The sequence below is a fragment of the Mya arenaria genome, chromosome 16, assembly GCF_026914265.1.
Source record: "Mya arenaria isolate MELC-2E11 chromosome 16, ASM2691426v1".
Taxonomy (NCBI): domain Eukaryota; kingdom Metazoa; phylum Mollusca; class Bivalvia; order Myida; family Myidae; genus Mya; species Mya arenaria.
In genome coordinates this window covers 10,414,371-10,441,568 of record NC_069137.1, presented here as the reverse complement: position 1 = coordinate 10,441,568, position 27,198 = coordinate 10,414,371, and the positions used below count along the sequence as shown (strand labels likewise).

Here is a 27,198-nt window from a genome sequence, read left to right as displayed (position 1 = left end):
AGGCAATGGGCAGGCACTGCGGCATTCCAGTAAGTGTGCGTGCTTATAAAGCTGCGTATAGAAGGCACGCTCTAGAACCAAATGATTTCATATGGCATGAACTTTGCCTTTGCAATTGCAATATTTTGGTACATTTGACCGTCTCCCAAACGCAATCCCTTGTGTACTACTTTCCATCAAAACCTATAGCGATCATTCTTTCAATCACAATATACAAATTGTAAGTATCACCAGGACTTTCACAAATGATATCAGATCCCACATTCGACTACAATTTTCGAAATTTTCTTTGTTTCCAATCCGCTATTTGTTACTATTTCTGGTGAAGCAGAACCGTTCTTAGATCAAAATATGCGCTATCACTGTCCTATCTTTTGTTGTTTTTAATTCTCCAGACCAGGCAATTTGATATTCAAAATAAAAAATAAGGCAGTGTGATCAAGGCGAGATAAATGCTTAAATATTTGTCTTGATTTTTTTTTCAAACGATCGTCTTATCACTATGTAACCAACCAATATCTTATTGATTTATAATAGTTCGGGAATCTAAGCAAGAATGTATGCACAATCTAACAAACAATCAATACGCAAGAGGATAAGAGACTGCAACAAAGCAAAACTTCGTTATTTGCCTCAAAACAGGACCAACTAGAGATATATATACGATTTGAAACACTTTCGCTTAAATGAAAATCTCGTTCTATCCACAAGGTTTCAAACCGACAACTTTTCTTACACAATCCTTTAGAATTTTCTCACACAATGTACTAAATACGCCTGTTTCTATTAGATCATGTTTGTTCTTGAACACCGATCAAATCTTTATCGAATATCTGATAATAATTACATTCCAGATACTTTCCAGTCGCAAACTTTTTTATAACTCAAATAACGTTATTCAAGAATATCCTCCTCCAGATGTGTACTGCATTTTACCTTTTTAGTATTTAAAGTATGTTGCTTTGGTTTTAGTAGCTCTACAAAACACATTTTTGATAATTTTTATTTTTTTGAAAATATATGGAAAAAGCTATAAATGTAATAACACCACAAATGCTAATTAACTACGATTATTAATTCAAGTAATAACACAACCGTCCAGATAATTTACCTTAGCGCTTTCGTTATTATTGAATTGGAGTAATCTGTTCTGAAAATGTTATCAACTGGCATGGCCTTTGATCAGTATCAAGTAAGCAATCGTTTTTTGAAATAGTTGGCGCATGAAATGATCAAGCTTGCAACTTGAAGTGTAAATAAGTACAATATTTGTTTTATTGAATCCTTTATTCATTGTACTTGGTATGACATTGGCCAAACATAGCACATAAACGGTTTCTCCAGTCTTTGAAGACTGGTTAAGTTATAATAGCTGCTCAATTTAATTGTAAAGCGACAACCCCTACCGACCTTGCATAGTCAGCAAAATGAATTTACTAACATTTTCAGCCAACTTAGAGCATGTACAATTGTATATGCATCAAATTGTTTGAAGTCGTTGACTCTATAAAATGATTACTATAATGTGACAGCTCTTAATTTATCCCTCCTTGTCGTTGGAACATGCGGATGTATAAATTCTAGTCAAACTAAAATGCAGATATTTTCCATTCAATAAAATGATCACTGATGAATGTTTCATCAATGGTAAAACAACAACATTCTCGACTTTTCCGTTTACGATGTCACATTTTCAACTTCATGAATTTACGTTTTTGTTAGTTCAGTGGAAGTCATTGTTAGTTGTATGGTGATCATTGCTAGTTCAGTAGTGATCATTTGTAGTTCAGTAATAATAATTGGTAGTTCAGTGGTGATCTTTGTTAGTTCAGTGAAAGTCATTGTTAGTTGTATGGTGATCATTGTTAATTCAGTGGTGATCATTAATAGTTCATAGGTGATCATTTTTAGTTTATAGCTGATCATTGTTAGTTCAGTGGTGATCATTGTTAGATCAAAGGTGACCATTGTAAGTTCATAGGTGATCATTGTTAGTGTTCAGTGGTGATCATTGATAGTTCAATTGTAGTCATTGTTAGTCCAGTGGTGATCATTTTTAGTTCAGTGATGATCATTGTTAGTTTCATGTTGATCACTGTTTGTTCAGTTGTGATCATTTGTTGTTCAGCGGTGATCATAGTTAGTTCAGTGGTGATCATTGTTAGTTCAATCTTAATTATTGTTAGCTCAATGTTCATCATTTTTAGATAAGTGGCGATCATTGTTAGTTAAGTGGTAATCATTGTAAGTTCCATGTAGATTATTGTTAAATCAGTGTTGTACATTGTTAGTTCAGTTGTGATCATTTTTTGTTTAATGGTGATTATTGTTAGTTCTTTGGTAGTCATTGTGAGTTTCATGGTGATCATTGTTAGTTCAGTGGTGATCATTGTTGGTTCAGAGGTGATTATTGTTAGTTTAATGGTGATAATTCTTAGATCAGTGGTAAGCATTGTTAGTTCAGAGGTGCCATTAGCTATATACTGATTGTCGATTTCTTATCGGTCTTGTAAAACTTTACTGTACTTATGGCATGATGCCTAACTTTTCCAAGCTAACAGGAAAGGAGAGGGTTCGTTTTAAAACATATAGTAAAATGTTGTGTTGTTGTTGTTATTTATATACAAATACACATATGTTTAAGTTTAATTGAGGCAGCAGTTGACAAAGTTGATAGTTATAATTAATTAATATTGATTCATTTGCACGTAAGTTCTCTTTAAGATATTGTTCTGCTATAACTCGGCAAGATTAAGATTTATCAAGAAGTTCACTGGTTTAACTGGTTTAGGCTAGATGTAGAATTGTCAAAACTATTAAATTGGTAGACGCTGGATGATCGATTGGGAGCTGGTTAAGCGGTCCTTGGTCTATCTTCATAACAGTGGAAACAATTATGCAGAGTTGTGTTACACCTGGTCTCAATTCGCGAAACAGTCTTTGTCTTTTAAACTTTTAGCTGAAATAAAATAACATATAATTCATTCATTGAACCAACAGAATCGCATGCACATATCTGAACTAGCCCATCAGTATCAGATTACAAACAGTCATACCCCAACAAGTAGTACACAATAAAACAATAGCACCACATGCACATTCCAACACTCGTCAATATTCCGCAATATACAACATAGCCATACTTAAGAAGTACTACACCAGGAGTCAATAGCACCACATGCACTTTACTGCACTCGTCCATATGCCGCAATTTACAACATAGCTATACCTTAAGAAGTACTACAACCGGAGTCAAGAGCAGCACATGCACATTCCAACACTCGTCAATATGCCGCAATTTACAACATAGCCAAACCTTAAGAAGTACTACACCCGGAGTCAAGAGCAGCACATGCACATTCCTACACACATCCATCAGTCTCAGTTAACAAATATCCATACCTCAACAAGTAATAAACCCGGGAAATAGAGAACCTATCAACCTAATACAGAACTGCACAATCCTACACTCGTCAATGATGTTTCAGTTTACGATCAGCCACACCTCAAGAAATACACCAGGAACCAAACCACATGGACATTCCGATACTCGTCAATCTGTCTCAGTTAACAAACAGTCATACTTCAAAAAGTAATAAACCATGAATCACCAGCATCAAATGCACGTTCGTGTACACGCCAGTCAATTTCAGTTTACAATCAGACATACCCGTAATGAAGAAGCCAGTGTAATTCAGCTTGCTTTATCATGCATGTTGCAGTGAATATGTGGACCGCTTCTATATGTTTCAATGTAATGACATACAATTCAAAATTAGATCATACATTAAGATTACAAATTACTCTCTGTTTGAACAAGATATACAATATACTTATTTCCTAAAATAAAACCATAGCGATACACGCATACCAATAATAGAGCTTCCATACACGAATACCAATAATAGTATAGTAATGTTAAGGTCATCGTTTCTATTCAGCTACTAAGTGGTGCAGTGTTTAAGGTGTTAATGATCAATTAGCTTCATTATAGTTACCGAAGTGTCGACCTGATAGAAAAGTTAATCCTTTAAGCATCTTTTTAGTATGTCACGAGAACCTCCATAAAAACAAGCTAAGGTTTAATCTATTTGGTACAATCATCCTGTACTTGATATTATCGAAGATCGACAGACAAATTGTAGATATTAGACATGATTCAAGATGTAAAAGTATCATAATACCATTGGTCTTTTCGTGTTTTCAAAATTTATTATTATCCGAAGTGTCGCCATCTTGATGGTCGTCAATGAAATCTGAAGCTGGATATATAAGAAAAATGCATTCCAGTATATTATTTTGCTTCTATTAAATTTAGAAACAGTGACTATTAAATTGCCAATTACAGGCCTTGAAGTTCGGCCCGATCTTGTCTTTGAATACTTTCGCAATTTGTTTAAAGAATGATGCTGTTCCATTTAGTGACATAAACTGTACATGATGACTACTTATCTAAAAACTGTATCATAAAGGGACGTTCGCTGATTTAATATACTCCCTTATAACACGTTGCAATTTTTAGTTTATATCATCTGTAACTCTTATTTTGAATGTTTCTTTAAAATAAAGCATAACTTACAGTACAGTTACTTTATTCAGCTAGTTTATAATTGATAAATAAGAATCCAAAATGTAAACTATTGCACCTGCGTTGTGAGCGATACCATTTGAAATATGTCCAGTAAAACCTGCATTGTTAGCGCCAACAACTGCACCTGTATTGTGGGCGCCACCAACTGCACCTGCATTGTTAGCGCCACCAACTGCACCCGCATTGTTTGCGCCACTAACTGGAAATGAATTGTGGGCGCCACCAACTAAACCTGCATTGCGAACGCCACCAACTGCACCTGCATTGTAAGCGCCACCAACTGCACCTGCATTATGAGCACCAACACCTGCTTCTTCATTGTGAGCACCAACACCTGCATCTGCATCGTGAAAGCCCCCAACTGCACCTGCATTGTAAACGCCACCAACTGCACCTGCATCGTGAGCGTCAACACCTACATTAACATTGTGAGCACCAACACCTGCATCTGCATCGTGAAAGCCACCAACTGCACCTGCATTGTAAGTGTCACCTACTGCACCTGCATTGTGAGCACCACCAACCGCACCTGCATTGTGAGCGCCAACACCTGCATCTACATTGTGAGCACCAACACCTGCATCTGCATCGTGAAAAGCACCAACCGCATTATGAGCGCCATAAACTGCACCTATTTTGTGAGCGCTACCAACAGCACCTGCAATAATATTTAAAAGAAAATATTTAACGGTAAATATATATGTATCTTAAGTCCTTTTCGTAAACAAAGATAAACTTAAATTCTATGTGTTATGGACAAAACTGTTTATCTTTTTGAGAGTAAACTGTTTTAAGCAAATTAAGTTAATATTTTAACCTTTCTAAATATTAATAGTTGATTTGCTGATTTACTGATTTGCAAGTGGAATTTAGTCAAAGGATAGTACATACATTTTTGGCTTAAACTTATAGTTATTGTCTCGCAGTGAACACTAAGAATAAAACCAATACTGTTTTCTTTCCACACATAATATGTATTTCTTGCTCTATTGATTTGGCAATAATATTTGAATTGAAGAATTCAGAGAAAAATTAGAAAATATTATTCAAATAGTTTCTCTGCTGATCATATCCGAAACAAATATATATAAAGTCAAACTTTGCGAGTTACTCAAGTTTATAAGTTTAAGTAGAAATACTAATTCAATATTTGCATTATGTTAATCGAACAATTTAAGCTTCGTGATTAGGCTCAAGATTCTGATGTAATGAGAGTAGTGTAAAAGCTGAATAGGCATTATTGAATATGATTAATAAGCACGAGGTGCCCTAGCTTCTGTTGCAAATAAATTATGTTATGTTAACTATTTATACGAGAATATGTGAACAAAGAAACAACACCAAGCGTTCAAATCAAGCTCTAGAATTGATTATATACAAAATTGAGAGAAATAGCATATTTGTCCGAGAAGCAGTATTTGAATCATTTGATAATAAATTTTACAAAAATTATTACCAACATACATTCTATGGATGAGTTCCTTTAAAAAACATAATTTTCAAAATGCAGTTAGTGACTGTCATTGTTATATAATTTTGACACTGTAACAAAACTAATTTTGACTAGAATTCCACAATTCATCCAATCTTAACCTTTGAATAAATGGCCACCAAATCGCCTCTGCTTGAATTTTTACATACAAATTGTATTTATTTTTGCATAGCATTTTTTATACCTCTCTTTTTGAGGAGTTTCCACACACGAATACCAACAGCAAGAATTATGGCAAACAGGATTGCACCAATCACTATGTCAACAATAGCAACCGTTGACAACCCGCTGTCTAGCGACTGCGATTCCCTTTCTGGAAATTCAAATGTTGGTGAAATGTTATGCTCCCTGAGCGTTCTTCAGTCGGACCCAAGCAGAAAATAAAACCATATTTAAACCGAAACGAATCTGGTTCGTGTTTCAAAAGACCATCATTATCAAAAAACCAATTGCTTCACCATTTTCAGTGTACAAGTAACCAACGTTTAAAGTTATAAAGGACTGTGAGTGATTAGCATAAGCTTTAACAATAAGTAAGACGGCTGTATCTTACAGTATTAGGTGCATGACTGTAGTGCAGGAAGTTGAACGATACATTTCATAATCAAACATTGTCAAGAAAGCACGGCTACAAAATGGAAAAATGATCAATTAAAACTAAATATTCGTAAAAAACGCAGTCTCCTAAAAAGTACAGATTTCGTTTTCACTTTTAAAGTTGCCTTTTTTCTCAATCGGTTTATCGTTCGTAGTTATCCAAACCTTAGAAGAGATGCGATAGCGTGACTTTATCGTAATGCCTTTTCCTTCTGCGTATGTGCAGTCAAAAAGACTTGTGTTTTCAGTCTGGGAAAAATGTAAAATAGCAGCTCTGCATGTGCGGATTTGGCTAATTTTCGAAAGGAACGGATTTCTTAGCGATATCGAACTACTATTAAAGTTTCGATCAAATACAATGTGTTTGTTTGTTTACAAGGTTGTTGAAGGTGCGTATTTTGCCTGATATCTATAATATAGTTATAGCACGTGATTAGTTAAGTAAGTTGGACGGTTGGGAATCTTGTCTATTGATCCAATGCATGTATTTGCTAAGATAATAACTTAAATGTGCGTACATGCAAAACATGCGAGAGTAGTTTAGCCGTCCTTATTCTTTACAAAAACAACGTACTAACGATTTAAGTTGATTTTGATAAATATTTTAGCATGAGTGTTTTTAAATACTAATAATTACAAAATTAAACGCTTTTCAATGTCTAACACTGTATAAAAAATGCATGAAATGTGCAGTGTTGTGTTATTTAGTGGATATGCCTGAAGGATTGGTTGTTACAGCAGCAACATCAGCAGCAGCACAAGAGATCACATACGCCACTATCTGAAATATGCGACAAATTATTATCTAATAAAATATATAACGGACTGCACACATTGCTAGATGTACCTTTCGGGGTTCAATCCCATTTCCTCTCCCTCTGCAGGCGGACACTACCGCGTCGCCATAAACGCTAGCTCTAAAGCAATGCAGTGTAAAATCTTATAAGTGCCGCTATATACATATTGTATTCCCGGTTACACATTCCCCCTCAGAATTGAAATTCATCCTAGAATATTGGAGACAAATATCTTTCTACTACTACTACTACTACTACTACTACTACTACTACTACTACTACTACTACTACTACTACTACTACTACTACTACTACTACTACTACTACTACTACTACTACTACTACTACTACTACTACTACTACTGCCACTACTACTGCTACTACTACTACTACTACTACTACTACTGCTACTACTTTTACTACTACTTCTACAACTACTACTACTACTATTACTACTACTACTACTACTACTACTACTACTACTACTACTACTACTACTACTACTACTACTACTACTACTACTACTACTACTACTACTACTACTACTAATCATTATCGGGGTAAAAAATGTCAGACAAGTTAAGAGAAGCCATTTGGATATACGCCAGGGCGGGCTGGCGTGGTGCAGCTACGACTAACAGGTAAGGCTGCGACAGGCGTTGGAATCCTCATCATGGGCACTTATTAACACGGACTTATGGTGGCGATGTATGTTAATGCCGGCCGCGGCCACGCCTGCTCTCGGCCCAAGGGGAAACCTTGCCAAGTAGAATGGCGAGAGTATGCCATTTTTCAATATAGGTAACTGCAGGTGGCAAATTTGCTCTTCATGCAGCCAAGTTTACTCAGCTTCGGTATGCAGATTAACTAACCGCGTACCATCGCGCGTCCAGTCATTTACCACGTCGCAACAGTTAAATTCCCCTTGCCAGCCCTTTCGCGGGCGCCAACCCACCTCATCCATTAGGGGAGCAACCCCACGTCATTTCTTTCCCAAATATTTGGGACATCGCGCTTTCACCAATCGATTATAGCGCACTACACATTCACTTATCTTGCTATGACGAACAGGGGCAAATTTCTTAGAAAACGGGTTTAAACACAGGTGTAGTCTGCAATACCAGGGCCCACGCCTGGGTAATGAGGCCACTAATCTAAAATTAGCCAGAGTACAGCCAGAAATTGTTATCGATAAAATTAATAAAGACATTTTGGCCGAAGGAGTAGCGGGTCCTTTTGTTGTTAAACCATTTGAAAATCTAGTTTCACCATAGGGTTGGTACCAAACAGCCGAACGAGTTTATAATTATACACCACCCTTCTACCCTGCCGGCTCCTTAGTATATTATCACTTTGATTCAAAAAGCGCATCCGTTTAATATTTAAGTTTCGACGAGGCTGTCAAAATGATATACATTTTTGGCAGGATTTGTAAGATGTTTTAAGTCGACATAAAAAAACCATTTAAAATCCTACCGATCCGACTGGAGGACTTCGAAATCCTCGGCTATATATATTTAATGACAGGTATTTCATTGACAAAACCCTTCCTTTTGATGCTTCAATCAGCTGTGCGACTTTTGAGCGTTTTTCAACTTCCCTGGAATTTTGCGTTAAAATCAAATCAGTCTTAGGAATGCTAATACATTATCTAGATGATTTCCGAAGCGGGGACAAAGACTCAAAATCGGCTTACTCCCTATTCTAGTTGTTCGTAGAATTAATGCATTAACTCAACGTCCCCTTGGCCGAAAAAACCAGGGCCCTACTGAGATCTTAGTTTTCCTAGGTCTCGAACCTGACACAAGGGAAATGGTAGTACGCGTAACTAAGGAAAATATCGAAAAAAATAGTGGGGTATATCTAAAATATCATGGCCAAACAGTCAACAACTCTGAAAGAAATGCAATCACTGATCGAGTACCTCAAGTTTTGTTGCCAGGCCATACCGTTAGAGCGCTCCTTCTGCCGGAGACTGATTAACTCAACATGCGGTCTTACCAAGCCCTTCCATCACATCCGTTTAAAAAGGTCCGTTAAGCTATACTTACAATTGTGGCTCAATTTCTTTAGAAAATTCAACGGCGTTTCCGTATTCCATGACCAATTCTGGCTAACAAACGACGACGCAGAGTTATATACAGATAGTGCTGAGGAGAACGGACTAGGCTTTAGCATCTACTTCGGGGGCCACTGGGCATGCGCCCGCTGGCCCGAATCATGTGAAAGCGAAGGCTTACTCAAAAATATCACCGTCTTAGAGATTTTCCCAATCATGGTTGCTATTTTTGTTTGGGGGAAGGGGCTCAGAAACAACACTGTAAGATTTAATTGCGATAATATAAGTTTCGTCCACATCCTAAACTCATTTTCACCCAAGTCGAATAAAGTGATGGATATTCTTCGGGTTTTGACATTGAATTTTTTTAGGGCGTCTGACCTACCCGGTTAGAGAAACTCAATATGCGATGCATTTTCACGATTCCAAATCGCGCGGTTCTGTCAGCAAGCACCGGAAGCGGACGCGTAAACCCAACCCATACCACCCCATCTTTGGGAAATCATCAAAAAAGAGCTGACACACTTAACGATGTTTGTTAGCAGACAACACACGCAGGACATATACCATAGCGTTAACAGCGTTTCAAGCATTCCTGACAAAATATAACTTGAGACAACACATGCCGATATCAGCATATTATATAGTATGGTTAAAAGCAAATTGTTTGAAAATAACTGCTCACCGAATACAATTAAAACTTACCTGTCGGGCTTAAATTACTTACACAAAATTTACGACTTTTATGTCATGCACTCTATGTTTGTGGTCAATAGGTTTCTCAAAGGGTGTGTGAGATCTAAAAAATCATTCACGGGATGCGAGGCGCCCCATCACATAATCAATATTGACCAAAATCATTGCAGCATTGCCTAATGGTTGCTTAACCGAATTCAAAGCAAGTGTTTTTAAGGCAATATTCTCACTGGCCTATTTCGGCCTCTTCCGCATCAGCGAACTGGTAGCGACCACACTTTTTAGATGGTAGCTGTTCGTCGAATCAAATTAAGCGAAAAGACGTAGCCATCGCAACCAACGAGTCATTCATGTCAGTGACCTTAAGTATACATAAAACCAGTCAACATGGTCCACCGATCACGTTGAAACTCCTCGGGAAGAAACACACCCATGCCCAGTATCAGCTATGCTAGAGTACCTGCCACTTAAGCCAGCGGGGACATTAGCCTTAAGTTACAGCATCGGCTTTCAAGTCACAAGGTAACAGGGTACCGCTGTCTAACGACAGCCGGTCACAGTACCCACAGCTTAAAGTCTCACAGCTTCCGTATCGGCCGTGCGACTGACCTAGCAATACGCGGCATACCAGTGACGAACATTATGAAACTTGGTCGTTGGTCGTCCCAAGAATACAAGAAATATATCAGCGTGTACGCTAGAAGGGACAATTCTGGGCCTAACGCATTACATTCGTACAATAACAAACCATTTATTAACGAATAGAATACACAAAACCCGCATTGACATACAAATACTACGTAATCATACATTAGATAGTTAATTTCCGCTTAACATGGTATATCTTTTTCTGTGATATAGATATCTGGGTTTTGGGTTACTCGCTACCCAAGCGCGCGTGACACTTCGCACAGGAAAGGGGCTCGTCGAACCTGTGGTTGCCGCGGACCATTGCCTGGTTAGGCGTCGGGTGCATCGGATCGAAAGGTTTCTGCAGGTCCGTAGAATAAAATGTCCTTTCGTGCGAGCCACCCAAAATAATACTTTTGCACTTGGGCGGCAACGACCTATCTGTGTTTCCGCTAACGAAAATATTTAACTCAATTAATGGCGAAAATCAAAGATCCCCGAATTCAAGCCCCGTTATGGTCTGGGTAGATATACTAATTGATTCCGATGACGAAACCCACGTCATTTAACGTCATAAAAAATCAATAAAAAAAGAATCCGCGAAAATCGCCACGGGCGCAGTTGGGTTAGATCGACAGGCGCACACGACACACTATTTATAGATATGTGTTTATATACTCCGGGTTTCTTCCCGGCCGACGGAGTTCACCTGTCGGCAGTGGGTAATGCTATGTATGCCGACACACTAAGGGATTTTCTTCTTAAGCACACGTAAAAAACGGGTCATAAAGTGTAATTACATTAACATGATCTCGCGGCTAAAATAATATTCAATATTTTGTTGGATAAATTTAGAAAATGTATCGTGGCGTAAAATTCCGGTTAGCCAGTTAGCCAGATTTCTTACCAATAATAATTAAACAAGGTCAGCCCTCCCAAACTGCGGGTAAAGGAACTTCGGCTCAACTGCCTTATTCGTGGTGCTGGGATTGCATTCCAATTAGTTCTTATTTATTTGCATTAGTTAGGCAACGCCGTGCTGTAAATGTGTTAAACGTGTCTATGTGTAAGTACGCTTGCATGCAGGTGCCAGTGCTTTGGTTCACCGACCAGGACTGTGTCGAGTTTGTTGTGTCATGTGTATAAATGTTCGCTTGCATGCAGGTGCCAGTGCTCTGGATAATCGGCCAGTCATATGTCAAGCTGGTTTCCATGTCGGTCCTCAGACTTGCATGTGGCAGAAAATCGCGTAGTGTTTTCTGCCCATTCAAATCATGCGTCAAGTCAGGGACGTCTGTATGTTTTACTGTACATGTATGCACGGCGAAAATATTTCACCTTCGATACACATAACATGTTGAACTAGCACCGGGATGATTTTACGTCAATATCCACATGACCATTAACGCCACTCTGATTATCTCTTTATTATATATATGTAATCTGACATGCTATGGACAATCACATTGCTTGTGTTGTTTCGTTTTGTTACATAAAAATAAATAAGTTGTTGTACTGTTTGTCTGATTTATTCAAATGCATTTAATAATGTTGCGTATCCCTTCTTTACAATAATTCACTTTGCTTTGTAATACAAGGAGAAGGGTGATTTAGACATTGTAAGATGAGTGGGTTCATGTTCATGGAATTCGCCAGACTTTCTTTCCGATCAACCTTCTCCCCGCAAATACAAACTAATCCTCATGATTTCCGACACCAATGTCAGGACAATTAAACACTTGACGTTAAACCTTTTAATCAGCAGGCAATTTGAACACTGATGTTCTATGAATAATTTCGAAGTGTTTTACATAAACGCATGTTGCAAAATAGTCTATGTAACACACCTAATGATATAGTGATTTATGTCCTCAAATATACGATTGTTTTGTTTTTTTACTTTTGTAAAAAATTAATTGTAACAACCAATTTGTTGTTTGAAGATTGTGTGTTTATAAAATGATCTGCTAGAAATGAATATGTATGGCAATTTCTAGCACTCTTTTATTTAGGATAAACTTAATTCATGTAGGGATATAAAAATGAGACATTCAACGTGTAGGTCACAGGCCATTGACTTTAACAAGAATGTCTTAAAATTGAATCACAAAATAAGAAAAAAAAATCACATAATGATCAAAAACCTTTCAAAGTCGCGAAAATCCAACTTTCGGAGCTCACTCGGCGAAAGAAAATCGATATTTCACAGAAACAAACACCTCTCTATACTTGGGATGGTGTAGGCAAAAATAAGTCACGTGTGAAAATTTTGTGATGTTTTCATTTTGCCTGGTCTCAACTGTACTGGGGTACAAAACGAACGAACGAACGTACGAATTATAAAACAAACCATAGCACGGATGAACGACGTAACGAACGGACAAACGCATGGAACATAATTGAACAGTGGATAATGTCCTTCTGAACGGGCTTATATGGAATTCACACAAACAGTTTACATGTATTTAACGATCATCGTGAAATTAAGTGAAAGTGTAACATAGGATGTACCTTTGTTTCCTCATACCAAACTTAAACATAAGAATGGAGAATAGTTAAATAAGACATTCGTGATCTATACGTTTGATCTACTGACACAATCGGCAAGAACGATGAACTTCTGGTCGAATATAATCTACGATATCAATTATGATGAACTTAGGATTAAATATTATCTACAAATAACGGTGAACTTATGGACAAATATGATCTTGCAACCATGTCATATTTCTTATTCGTCCTTTTTACTAAAATTACGCGGAGACGTTTATATATTTTACCACAAACAACAGTGACTGTTTTTGATACATGTTTAATGTTTGGACTAAAGCTTTTTATGCTGCAGTGTTTCGTCCTTTGATTGTTTGGTATTTCTTGACTCGTGTGCCTCTAAACGGAGTTTTGGTATATTTGCTGATGGTAAATGGACGTTGATTGTTCGCACAATAACAGTCTAATGGTATGTCTTAGGGTGGAAATTGAGCGTTGAAATATATAATCTAACGTTTAAGCTTTGATCATGTCATACGGTCTGAAACAGGATGCTTAAACGTGCGTTTTTTCTAATGATATATTACGTCTCATTCCGCAGTTCTATTCATTGATCGTACAACTTCTTATTCTAAAGTAAGATAATCAGCATATTTTAAAAGTGTACCTTAGGTTTTAGATATTAAACCTACGACTAGAGTTCTTGAACTTATAATCAAAAGCATAAATAAAATGCCTTGTACCAAAAAACGACCTTAAATAAAACCAACATTTATGTTAAAGCAAAACCACAACGTTAACTTTAACACGTTCAAAAAAGTGAAAACAATGAGTCGAACATTTCACAACACAGAAAAACAAAATTATACACGGACTCCACACACTTAGACCAGCCAAATTGCGTTCATACCCCGATAATGACATCAACCCCGCAATTTATTCCTTAAAATAACACTGCAAACGAAACTGTTTTGAGACGACATGTTGATATTTCTTTTGTAAAATCGAGTTCATTGTTCGGTTATCTAGTACCTCTTGATTTGCAGATGTAGTTAAACAGATAAGACTGAAGAAGCTTAAATTTAGTGAATTTTTTTTTTACGTGTTTATTATTTTAATTCGCAAATACCAATGAACTCAAGTTGGATTTACAAGCTTTTAGATCTTATATCACCGCAAACAAAGCTTAAGGCAGTTAATTAAGCAATTATATGATGATTAACGATCCGTGCAAAATCCATGTTTACAGTTAAAGAACAAATAAATCGTACAATAGCTGCACAAATAAGAGCATATATGTCCAAAAATTGTCTTTTAAGTCGCAACATAATAATGTTCGCTTCGGGTTTTCCAGTCGACCCCAGTGGAATTGAAACGGACCCGATGTTTGTATGGGTACCAAATATATTTCTTTCTTACAGTCCTTGCTGGTACGTTTCTTGTCCTTGTTAGTCATTGGTATTGCTGACAAATAACGTTGATCGTCGGCAATCTTAAACATTCTTTCGTTAACGTATTATATTGTACAAGTGAGTTCATATGTTTTCGGAAAAAAACATCTTATTTCACATTACTGGTGTTTTCAAACACAACATCAACCTATCAAATTGGGATCCATTTCAAGAAAACTTGATTGAAAAATTGTTGTTTTTTTCATTTTGCTGTGATTTTACGTTAACATCGTGTTTATTGATTCGTTTGTTTGTTTGGGGCTTTTTAAAGTTTGTTTTGTCTTGTTTGTGTCCATGTGTGTACTTCGTATACGATTCTTGTTGTTCATGTACTGTAAAAAATGGAACACCTTACAGGTGCCTTCACTATCGACCTAATAATGACCAACTATAAGACCAACAAGGAGGTCAATTTACGTTTACTCTTAATAGTGGATATGTATGGCAATTATGGCAATTTAAACACTCAAAACCTGTTAAAAGAATGATCTTTATTTTGCATTGGCACATTAAATAAGGTCTAAGAAAGCAATGTAAACATACTTAAAGCAAACTGAACATTAATTGCGAACACGATAATTCAGCAATAAATTATGAAACAAAAGTGGCCTACCTGTTAATATTCAACTGATACTAATGAATTAGCTGTATTATATTTAAACGTTTGATTAATGAGTGTATAACTGATAATGGTTCCAACAGTTTATTGCTTCTTGTACGACTTGAGTTGTTAACGTTTGAGGGCAAAAACACATTTTCAATCGTTTCTAAATATATGTTAATAGTAAACCTTTTTAAAGTTTTGCTTTATTCTGGAAATTTGTGATATTGCTACCAAGTACTTTTTGCCAGTATTTACAAAAAATGGACACACTTTACAATTTCCTGTACGGCCGTAATAAATTGAATATTTTCACTGCATCTATAGTGTAGAAAGAGGACATATGAAACGACCAATATGAAATAAAGTAATTGTCGAGTACTGAATTCTTATCAATATAATAATTGTTATCAATCGATGCGCCTTTATTGTAAGTTTACCAATGTATACTATAGTTGTATACACTTTTTTATATTTCTTGCATCATTACGTAAATAAAATTAAAGATAAAATCGAAAATATTGCTAATTTAAAAATTTGAGAGAAATACAGCTTCAATCAAACCGACATTACGATATTTTGGAGAAGTTTGTGACATTAAGGTATGTCCTTTAGAATGTGTGAACAATAATTTATGCAAAAATAAAAAAAGTTGAAGTTAAACTGCTTTTGTATGGCAGAAACAAATACAATTAATATTCTTTAATTTGTCATCAAGACCTTAATAACGATGCAATGCGGTTATGTGATTAGCAAACATTGACCAAACATGATCCATTCAAAAGTGTCCTCATACAAATGTTAGAGTTTATTTCTCATCATTTATGTACGAATGCGCAGATAATAAATATACTGCGGGAACGTTATCTTTGTACAAAGATTTACATAGTTTACACTGTCATGTTGAGTGGCACAATATCATTGTGGGATATGGTCAAATGTAAACAAATGCTGGATATATATATATATAGCGTACCGATGGATACATTGCCAAACGTCAAGAAAAAAGACGATACATGGTACATCATGTGGAAGGTATATTACTGCGCTGATATTTTAAAACATTAATATCGTAATATCGGGACTAAACTCTCTCAAAAGTAAATCTTTTGTACGATACCAGTGAGATTTTATCAAGATTGCGATAATACTCCGATGATGAAATATTTTGGCAGCGACGCGTTAGAACTGCACAAACTTTTTAACGATATATTGAAATCAAGAACACATAAATTCATTAATATAATGCTAATATTGCAGTTCTCCAATTATCAGTACATAAATAACAAATGAATAATAATGCTACTGTTGCCAGTTTTATTATTGTTTTTAAGAATTAATTTAAACATGAGCCCAATGAAATACTAACTCATGTATAAGTCTAAATCATACAATCATTACTATAATAAAATGTTTAAACTAAGAAATGGCCTGAATGATATCCATAAAGAACGAGACATATGTTTAAGGAAGTGCTCATGAGCAACAATATACTTCAAAACAAGCTCCATGCTGATCATTGTTTGTTAAGTTGGGGTTATTGTAACTTCAATGGTGATCATTATTAGTCGAATTAAACTTTGTTTTTATTTTTATTTAATGATATGCATTAAAAGTTTTGATTAAGGACGCTTTTACACTTGTGGTCATCTTATATTCAATTCAATTAACACGTTTAAAATAACGATTTGTTTAGTAATATTTTATATTTAAGGAGCGTACAAAAGGCAATAATATTTAATCAATAAACACAAGTCATAAACAGTTAAAAGTTGATTAAAATTAGTATTGTTGTACTGGGTAAAGAATCCTTTCGATTAATTGTCAATCATTAGGAAGTTTGTTTGCCGAAAGGCTATTTATGCTAAAATCCGTTTAGGCCAGCGTTGTTCGGACAACGTTTCTTTTATTACCTGTGAAGTGGAACGTAAGTGATTAGCACTGATATATCATGATATATTTGATTTACCCATGATAGTAGTAGTATTTTTGAAACAGTCTGAATGGAAGAAGTCCTTACTTTGATAAGAAAAATGCTGGACGTAAACCTTGCTAACATCCTGTTCATGTTAACGCACAACTCGACTTAGTCATTGAGAATAATATAGACATCAGCTGAAGAAACATACACCCACATCAGGCTGACTTCAACAACCGTGGGATCTAGGGCGTTACCTTTACAGTACGATAAGATATCATTGAGAATAGAGCGCTTATGAAGTTATTTTTTTTTATAGTTTTCCTTTTCTTGGAGATCAGTCTCAGGGATATTGACAGGGTCAGTTAAAACGTTGGCTCAAACTTATGCAATATTGAATTGCCGTCGGTGGCTGACCCAAGCAAATATTTTGTTGGTAATTAAGATCTATATCGCTAATGGTACACAGATACGTCAAATGAAATACAGGCCTTGTTAAGGATTTTCTTTTACAAAAGCAAATTGCATATAAAATATTCATGATACTTTAAACGCTAATAGAAAGGCGTTTACGAAGATTATGATAAACACATATAAAAACCTCATTGCACAATTACAAAAAGCATTAACCTTAATACGCCAATAAAGCCTAACTTATTGTCTTAACTCAGTATTGTTTTACTCCGTATGCAGGTTGAACACAGTGGACTCATAACCTGACAGACATCAGCACAGAGTCCATTTAAATCCTAGCGCATACACACCAAGCAAGGGACCAGCTGCAAAAAAACTTTTCAAAAGCAGGGCATGATGTCTAACGGTCACAATCCAACAAGAAAGAAGATGGTACGTTTAATTAGATGTAGTTGAAATGTTGTGTTTCGGTTGTTGTCTTATACTAATACAAATTATCTAGAAAATTAAAATGTTGACAAAATTGATTATTACAGGATAGAATATGAAAATGAAACAAGCAATGGGCAATGAGACACATTGACTAAATTCCGGTTGTGAAGTATGTTCTTTTCAGAGTGTATTACTTTTTCATGGGTCCGGTAAATGCAATAGCATTTATTCAAAACAAGTAGCTGGTATTTGTATACTAGCAACCGTCATCCTAACGCTTGCGTTCCTAGTTCTGATAATAGCCTTGGCTGTTGAAAGAACATCTTTAACAAAACATCAAGAAAACTTAACATGCATTCCTTGCGACACAATGACGTCTAATGCTAACACAAACCTTAGTCCAGATCCTGCTGGTCGTTCTGCTATCAAACAAAGAGACGATGGGATGTGTTGCGGACCTGTAAAAGGCATTGCTCAGATATTGTTTCAAACGGTAAATCATTAAGTGCATAGTTAATTTAAGCAAATCAAATATCTCAGACCAAAGCACACGCATTATTATATTTTTCTGTGCTACAAAAGATAAAACATAATAATTTCAAATTAAATAAAAACAAAGCATTAAACACAACAAATTTGATGTTAAACGTAATGCAGAAATTTGCGCCAAAAACAATTGCAAACCCAATGTTTCTTCAAAAACTGAAGATAAATCACATGCACGTCCAACCTGCTACAATGCTCTTAAAGTTTGGTTTCAACTAGACCTTTTAACTTTTAAAAAAGAACATTTTGTGTCAATGCTATAGTTTTTTTCTACTTAAACATAGCTTTTTTCTAAGGATAATTAGTATTTTTATTTCACTCGTTTACAATCTCAAACTCACATATACATAAGTTTGTTTATATTTATCCTGTCTAGCATTTATTAAGACATACACTTTATTTTACTTCTCAGGAAATGGCAGCCCAGTATCACTACGGCAGTTCCGGTCAAAGTAAATATATGTCAAGTTTGTTTTGCAAAGAAATGCAAATGCGGATCAATAAATGCATCGCTTATAAAGTACATACTTAGTATATGAAAATAGTTCATATTCATAAATCACACATATTTTAATGTGTTATGTTACACTTAACAGGTTTCATTGACATAGTCGAAGAGTATGCTGCCTGTGAGAAAGTTACGATCGACAAGCAGCCCATTGCAAAAGCAGTTGGAATTGTGGAGTTCAAACCTACCGACATAGTAAATGGTAATAACAATTAACGTTATATATCATATCGTTTAATTTGCTTATCTAGATCTCATTATATTTTAAATCTTATTCTGGTTCAAGGTCATCACAAGGTCCTGTGGAACAAAAACGGTCGAACCTTTTACTCAAAAAACTGCGTCCACTTGGAACTCGAAGGCGAAATATTTGTTCGGCAGCCTGGCTACTACATCGTTTCTTCGCAGATTAATATTCGGCCTCGAAAGGTGACACGCACACCGATGAAAGAAACCAGACCAACAATGTTCAGTCATCACGTTGATCGTCTGACCCACACATATGGCAGAACTGGTGTCCTGATGGAAAACAAAAAATCAATTGACAGAAATGGTGGTTATTTTACAAGTTTCCTGTCAGCGGTTTTCATGCTGAACAAATTTGACAGGCTCTCTGTATCTGTATCCAATCCCGAATTGTTAGACATTGACAATTACAATGATCACTTCCTGATTTATTACACTTATGATCTGCCAAACTGAAGTAAGATTATACTACGTTTTACTTGAACATTGATAAACATTGTCTCATATTATTGTTTTATCTGCAATTGAACGCTCCAATAATAAAACATACCAGATTAATGATGAAAATATATATATTCGGAAAGAAGTAGCTGATGTTAATAAATCAAACAATAATTACTGATAACTATTGATAACAACATGCCGCCAATTATATATACATATCCGTAATAGATGATGATTGTTTTGTTATCTTAATCAGTTGAAATTGAATTGATTTTTCTTCAATATTCATACAAATACTTTTAAATATCCTATTGCTGCATTTAAGTTATAAATGTAATATCACGAACCTATATATAATTGTCTTACGAAGAGTTTTCCTGGTGAAGCAGTTCAGCGTCATACACCTAATTTCATGGAAACACACATGCTTCCAATGCATATTCGTGATATTTTATTTTGATTAAACGGTATATTGTTGCATCTTGTGGTTTGCAAGTTGTGTTCAATACTGTTTAAGGTCACTTCCTTTCCTTTTAAACCTTTATGTAAAAAGTGAGTACGTTAGTGAGTAAAAACTGAACGTTTAATACTGCTATACTTATATAACAAACTCACTATTTGAATTGTGTTTGTGTTTCATTGTGTTTGCTTTCCTTCGTATTTGCTTACTATTTGTTTCAACCCCTTTTGTGTTTAATTGATATATATATATATATTTATTGATGATTGGTTGGTTCTGGTTTTCGTTAGTCTTGACATTTTCTGTTTAGGCTTTTTTATCAAAATATAGATAATATGATTCTATGAATGCTAATTGGCAACATAGCAAGCTGTATAAGATGTATGTTTATCATTTCCATGTAACATATACAACCACCTTTACGTTTCCATATTGACGGTTTACCCAATATGTTTACATACATTTCTCTGGAGTGAATGCAAGATTAAAGGTCACAACTCGTTGAGCAAAAAAGGCGTCGAAGTCATGTATTCTCACATCTATACAATATATACATACTATGAACTTCAATCACATCCAATCTTTTCAATATGTTACTTTTGCATCAGTCACAGATTAACTTAATGTATTGAATTATGTAGTATTTACACCTCAACTTCCATTCCCTAAATGAACTGCCTTTCGGCAATTGCGTTCATCAATCGATGAACGCAACATCTTCGGATATGTTCGGATCGCAATTCATCGCATAACAATATACATGAAAACTATTGATCTTTTTTAAACTTAATGTTTGTTTTGTGTCAGTAGGTTCCGTAAAATATAAATCAACATTTTAGAAAGTGTTAATTCATTATATTTTAAATGTATTGTTGCCATAAGTGTTTAAATATTACGTTTAAAAGAGATATATAGTTTTATTTACAGAATGGGTGAGAAAGGATTAATGAATGGTTTTCTTAAATGAAATGAAGTATTTTTTTAACAATTCTTGAATGAAATAAGGAACTATTGGTGTCAATATAAGTAATGAATTGCGGGGTTGATGTCATTACCGCAATTATGCTGGTCAAAGTACGTGTGGAGCCCTTCGGACTCCACACACTTAGACCACCCCAATTGCGTTCATACCCCGATAATGACATCAACCCCGCATATTCATTCCTTAAATAATACCATTCACATTTGTCTTACTAAATAATCCCCATCATTTACAATAATACGTTGTTTCTCGTAACTGACCGGCCAATCCTAGGTGTCATTGAATCCTTTTGGAAATATTAGACGATGTATTCAGAATGTACTCAGAATTATGAGACATATGCATACTTGATTGTACACATTAGTTTCTGATATTATTGTGGTTTTGTGTGTTATGTTGCTTATTGGACGATATCTTTACGCATATATAACATACGAGAGTTTAAGTGATTATGTCAATGACTTTGTGCTGTTTTTGTAATTGTTCATGTGGTTTACTTGATGAATTCATTTGCTTCAAATCTCAAATGTTTTGATTATTGCAATATATTTGCAACATTTAATTCAATTTACATTACTTATGCTGACAGTACTCGCAGCTTTCGTGTTGTTATATTTTTTATTGAAATAAAGTTTGTTGATAAAATGTTGTTTTGCTATTTGAAAGTTAAGGGTGTGGTTATATAGGTTTCGAAACATCGGTATAAATCACAGCTATTCTTTTTGAAATGCAGATATGAACTGTTTTAATAATCACATTTAAAGATTTGACTTAACCTGATACGGATATCAGATTTTACATTTATGTATTATCCCTGGTTCAGTCACGACTCTCATATACCTAGCTAGTAATGAGTCAACAAACGACCAGAAAATGTTTGTATATGAGCATTTACTTGAATGCCGAAACACTACACACATCAGTATCATAAACATGGTACAGGTTGATGACTTATTGCCAAAAGCTTTAGAGACACATTATGCATTTTTAAACATGAATACAACATTGAACAAAAAAAAAGATAATACATGGGTTTTGCTATTTGACACAAGAGCTACAATAAAATAGCAAATTTAAAGTACTGATGTCCACCCTATGGTTTTATAGATTCTTGAACCAGATGACCTAAAATTGGCAGTAAGACCGCGAAAGCTTCATAATGGCTTTTATGTCCAATATAATGTTATTTATGTATTATGCCAGACTCAGTTATGACTCTCATATCCCTAGCTAGTAATTAGGCAACACACGAACAGAAAATGTTTGTTAATAGGCATTTATTTTAAAACCGTAACACCTAAATATATCTCAGCTGTATACACATTGTATAGGTAGATGACTTATCTAGCCGCCACACAAAGATATATGAGAAACGCAGGACTAGTTTAAAAAAAATCGACTATAGTAAACCGTCAATGTTGGTGATACCGGAGATTCCTATACTATGAATGATCTCGTAAAGAATATTTAGTATAGAAATAAATATAGTGACAATACTACAAAAAAACTACATAAACAAGCTCAGTAGTCGAACGTTTAAACATAATCGCCTTTTAATCGCACAGGGTAAACGCCAAGAAAAACAAAAAATCACCAGGAAGAAACATGGAACAACAACACAAAACTCCACAAAGAGCACAGTGCATATATATATATATATATACTGTTTAAAAAACTACTACCTTGGAACGGTCAGTTAAATGTAAATTTACTGGGGGTTTAAAACCAGATTACGTGAATAAACCAGACTTTCATCCCAACAGTCCTGAATAAAGAAAAAAACGCGAAAGGTAAATCTTATCAAAGTACACAGGAACGGGAAAGTGAAATCACCGTGAAAACACGGGATAGTGCATATCGCCAGGAACATGGGAAAGGGAAATCACCGTGAAAATACAGGAAAGTGCCTATCACGAGGAACGCAGGAAAGGGAAATCACCGTAAAAACACGGGATAGTGCATATCACGAGGAACGTGAGAAAGGGAAATCACCTTGAAAACACGGGATAGTGCATATCACCAGGAACGTGGGAAAGGTAAATCACCGTGAAACCACAGGATAGTGCATATCACCAGGAACATGGGAAAGGGAAATCAACGTGAAACACGGGATAGTGCATATCACCAGGAACGTGGGAAAGGGAAATCACCGTGGAAACACAGGATAGTGCCTAACACCAGGAACGTGGGAAAGGAAAATCATCGTGAAATCATGGGATAGTCAATATCACCAGGGATGTGGGAAAGGGAAATCAACGTGAAAACACAGGATAGTGCTTATCACCAGGAACGTGAGAAAGGGAAATCACCTTGAAAACACAGGATAGTGCATATCACCAGGAATGTAGGAAAGGTAAATCACAGTGAAAACACGGGAAAGTGTATGTATATATCACCCCAATAACGTTAGAACAGTAAATCACCGTAAAAAACATAGAAAATAATATCGCCCCTGGGACTCCTTGAGAGGATATCAACACGTTAACGTGAGAACGTTTAATCACCATGAAAACATAGGAAAGAGTATCGCCCAAATAGTCGGACACATGGAGTGGATTTCAACACAATAAACCGTAGGCATTATATGTGTTTGTGCTTAAAACTGGCAAAGGATACAAACAACACAAAATTGAATTAGGACATCATAACAATAAAATCGATGTACTAAGAACAATCTCGTCAAATTATATTGAGTAAAAACTGAATACAGTGACAATTAGTTCTGACTACCCCGTATTAAACAAAGCTATGCGAATTCAGTTTCTTGTCAGTTGGCTAAACCAATCTGAATACTTGATTGCGGTCCTACTCTACCCGATGAGCAATTGTTAATTCTTGAACGTTGCTTAGGCCTCTGCGAACATTGACGTAAACGACGTCCTAGGATATCCCATATGTGTTCTATTGGATTTTAGTCAGGTGAAACAGATGACCACGGAAGAGTATCTACATCATGAACGTGTAAAAAAATCACGGTGAGTCGTGTTGTATGAAAATGTGCGTTGACTTGCTGAAAAATTGACTTAGTAAGTTCACGTACCATAGGTACGACTACTGGTTTCACGATTTCGTGCAGTGAGGGCCCACTTGGAAAAAAGAAGGTCATATTTGAATGAGTGATTAATTGACCCACAAAGCATCACAGAACCGACACCATTATATGGCAATATACAGTTCTGTGTGTTGCGTTTATGACGCTGCCTGTATACACGCAGTTTCTCGTCAGCATTTGTGATATTAAATCGTGATTCATCACTTTATATCACGAAAAGCCATCGAAGAGCACGGTTGTCGACCGCCCACTGACGTCAAACTTGACGTTTACTCTCAGTAAGAATCATGACGCGATGCGGTCTCCAGCAGCATATGCCTAGCTCTAGAAGCCGATTCATCAATATGTTGCAGTTGATATTTCTTCATCTACTGCATACGAGTAAGGCAGGTAACAAAACCTGATAAGCCCGTCGATAAATATCCTGCATATAACATGATTCAAGCTTCATGATTACCTTTATGTAGTAAATTCCCTTTTGCTCTTAATAATATTGAAATTTAGCCCACTATAAAGGGCACAAGACTCAAACGTTTCACTTGATGTTTACTGAAGGTATTGCAAATACCATGTCTTCGTGCCGAAAAAAGGATGAATTGATTTTGTTTAAAATTATATCGTGGAATTTATTAGGTAATGTACGATGCTTCAAATCCGACATAGTTCAAACTGACGGAAAGTTACGATTAATGAGTTAAGTTCTTCCAATATATTTTGTAAAACGACACTTAAGTCGAATGAAAAGTTTCCAAAACAGTTTGTCATTATTTTGGACGCACATTGTTGGGTTAAAGTTGAAGGAATTATCGATCCTGAAAGGTGTTGGGTTACATTATAAATGTCGGGAATGAATTGTACAATCGCAGTAAGCTTATTAACAAAACATCTAAAATAATTGTTTATCATTGAATTAACACAAATAAAACTTTAGAATAAAAACCGATGGCTGACGCCTCGGTCCATATACACCTGCGTGGGCTGACTGGCCGGTCCCTATAATGTCATATGAACCTCAGTGGTGTGTGATATTTCTTAAATATATAGTAAACAAATAGTCGAGTTAGGGCATATGTATCAAATGGTAAAACTTAGCCCCTATATACTTGTTTTAATCATTAGACACAGGGAATAGGAGCAGATCAAATGCCCTTCGTGGATATTTCAAACGACGACCAATCCTTTTCTTTCCACTCTTTATTTTGTTATACACATGGTGGCTTATTTCTTCCATGTCTACACAATCTTATTTTCTCAATTACTAGTTGCATGCATTTAACCCATGATACATTCATTAACTGAGTATGTAAACAATAAGTAAACTACTAATAGTCTGAAAGCCACAAATAAATCTTTTTGTCACGAAAAGCCGAAATACACGCATCGCGCAAAATATATCACTGCAGACATGCAGCAAAACTAAGAACGAATTATAATTAAAAAAAATGCCTGCTAAATGATATTAATGACTCTGCAGTATTTTTTTCTGATTATCAATACGTTCAATAAGCTAATGTAAAATACAATACAGTTGTACTTTTTATACCATTATTGGGCTCCAAAATAAAAGAAAGTGATAGTAGTATATGGCCAATGTAATTGGTATTATTGGCGTGTTGAATGGTCTTCGATCATTTGGTACCTACTACCCCTGAACTTACCATCACCATTCAACCATTTTCTTTCAAGACGAATATTTTAAAACTGGAAAATATATATTGTCAATACATTTTGATGTTGACTATATTAATATCATTGTCCATAAACGTTGAAAATAATTCAAAATGACAGGGTAATACTTTTCACACTGCTTACATAGGCATTTCCAGGTATTCATTAACCTTAAATATAATATTCCAGTCAATGTTTCATTTGAGAAAAACAACTTCAATATGTTTGTCATGTTTAAAAAAGAGTTACGACCTTAACCGACATTTAGCAGTCTTCTCCATTTTGCAAAAACTAAAAGTAAAAGTTGATAGACTTCAATCCCAACTTAACGTAATAATTACCACAACTTAAATGAAACTTAACTGTTGAATTTCTTTTGTTATTACTATTCCTATTACTAACAAGGAATGAACATACACACTGCCAAGTTATGACCGATCTGCGTGAAGAAAGGTAATGTCTAATTAAATCATCTGTATGCCATTGTCTCGATGGTTTAGTGGATTTAATGGTTTTCGGTTATTTGATTTCGAATATTGTTATTTTGTCACAACTCGCATGAGTGTGCTGGAATAATTATTGTGTATTTAATCACAGTGATAATTGCAAGAAATAACCGTATCGTGGCGGTACCCAACAATCCTTGATAAACACCTAGTTTTATATATAGTATATATGTGTTGTGTTGTTTGCGGAGTTTTGTGCTATGGTTCCATATTGATTGTGATTGTTTGTTTTGTGTTCTGTGTCTTAAGTGTTTACCCTCTGTCACTTAACAGGGTTTATGTTTTAACTTTTGTCTACTGAGCTTGTCTCTGTAGGTTTTCATATAAATATTAATTGAATGCATTATTATGTTTTATTCATTTGACGTTAATAAAACATTTTAAACAAAACACAATTAAGCACGATTAGTGTACGAAAAAAACTTGCCTATACAAATGCAGTTTTCAAGTAAAACCTTCGTGGCCACACATTCCAAAGTAAAAAAGCAAAACCTTTGACACCATTTCGAAACACCATTTTATCAAAATATTCGATATAAGAAAAATTGTTGGTGAAAATCATCACTTTTGTAGACACAAGATTCCTTATTGACCTTAAATCACTAATAACGCTCACGT

The 27,198-nt window shown here is 35.4% G+C and overlaps 1 protein-coding gene across 1 annotated transcript; it reads left to right on the top strand.

The window, feature by feature from the left end:
* The first annotated feature begins 18,381 nt into the window (after positions 1-18,381).
* On the top strand, positions 18,382-19,924 carry LOC128221389 (uncharacterized). The gene is made up of 4 exons (XM_052930003.1): positions 18,382-18,661; positions 19,127-19,166; positions 19,311-19,424; positions 19,509-19,924. Exons 1-4 carry the CDS (start codon positions 18,539-18,541, stop codon positions 19,922-19,924), a joined length of 693 nt encoding a protein of 230 aa, XP_052785963.1. The 5' UTR covers positions 18,382-18,538.
* The last annotated feature ends 7,274 nt before the right edge of the window (positions 19,925-27,198 follow it).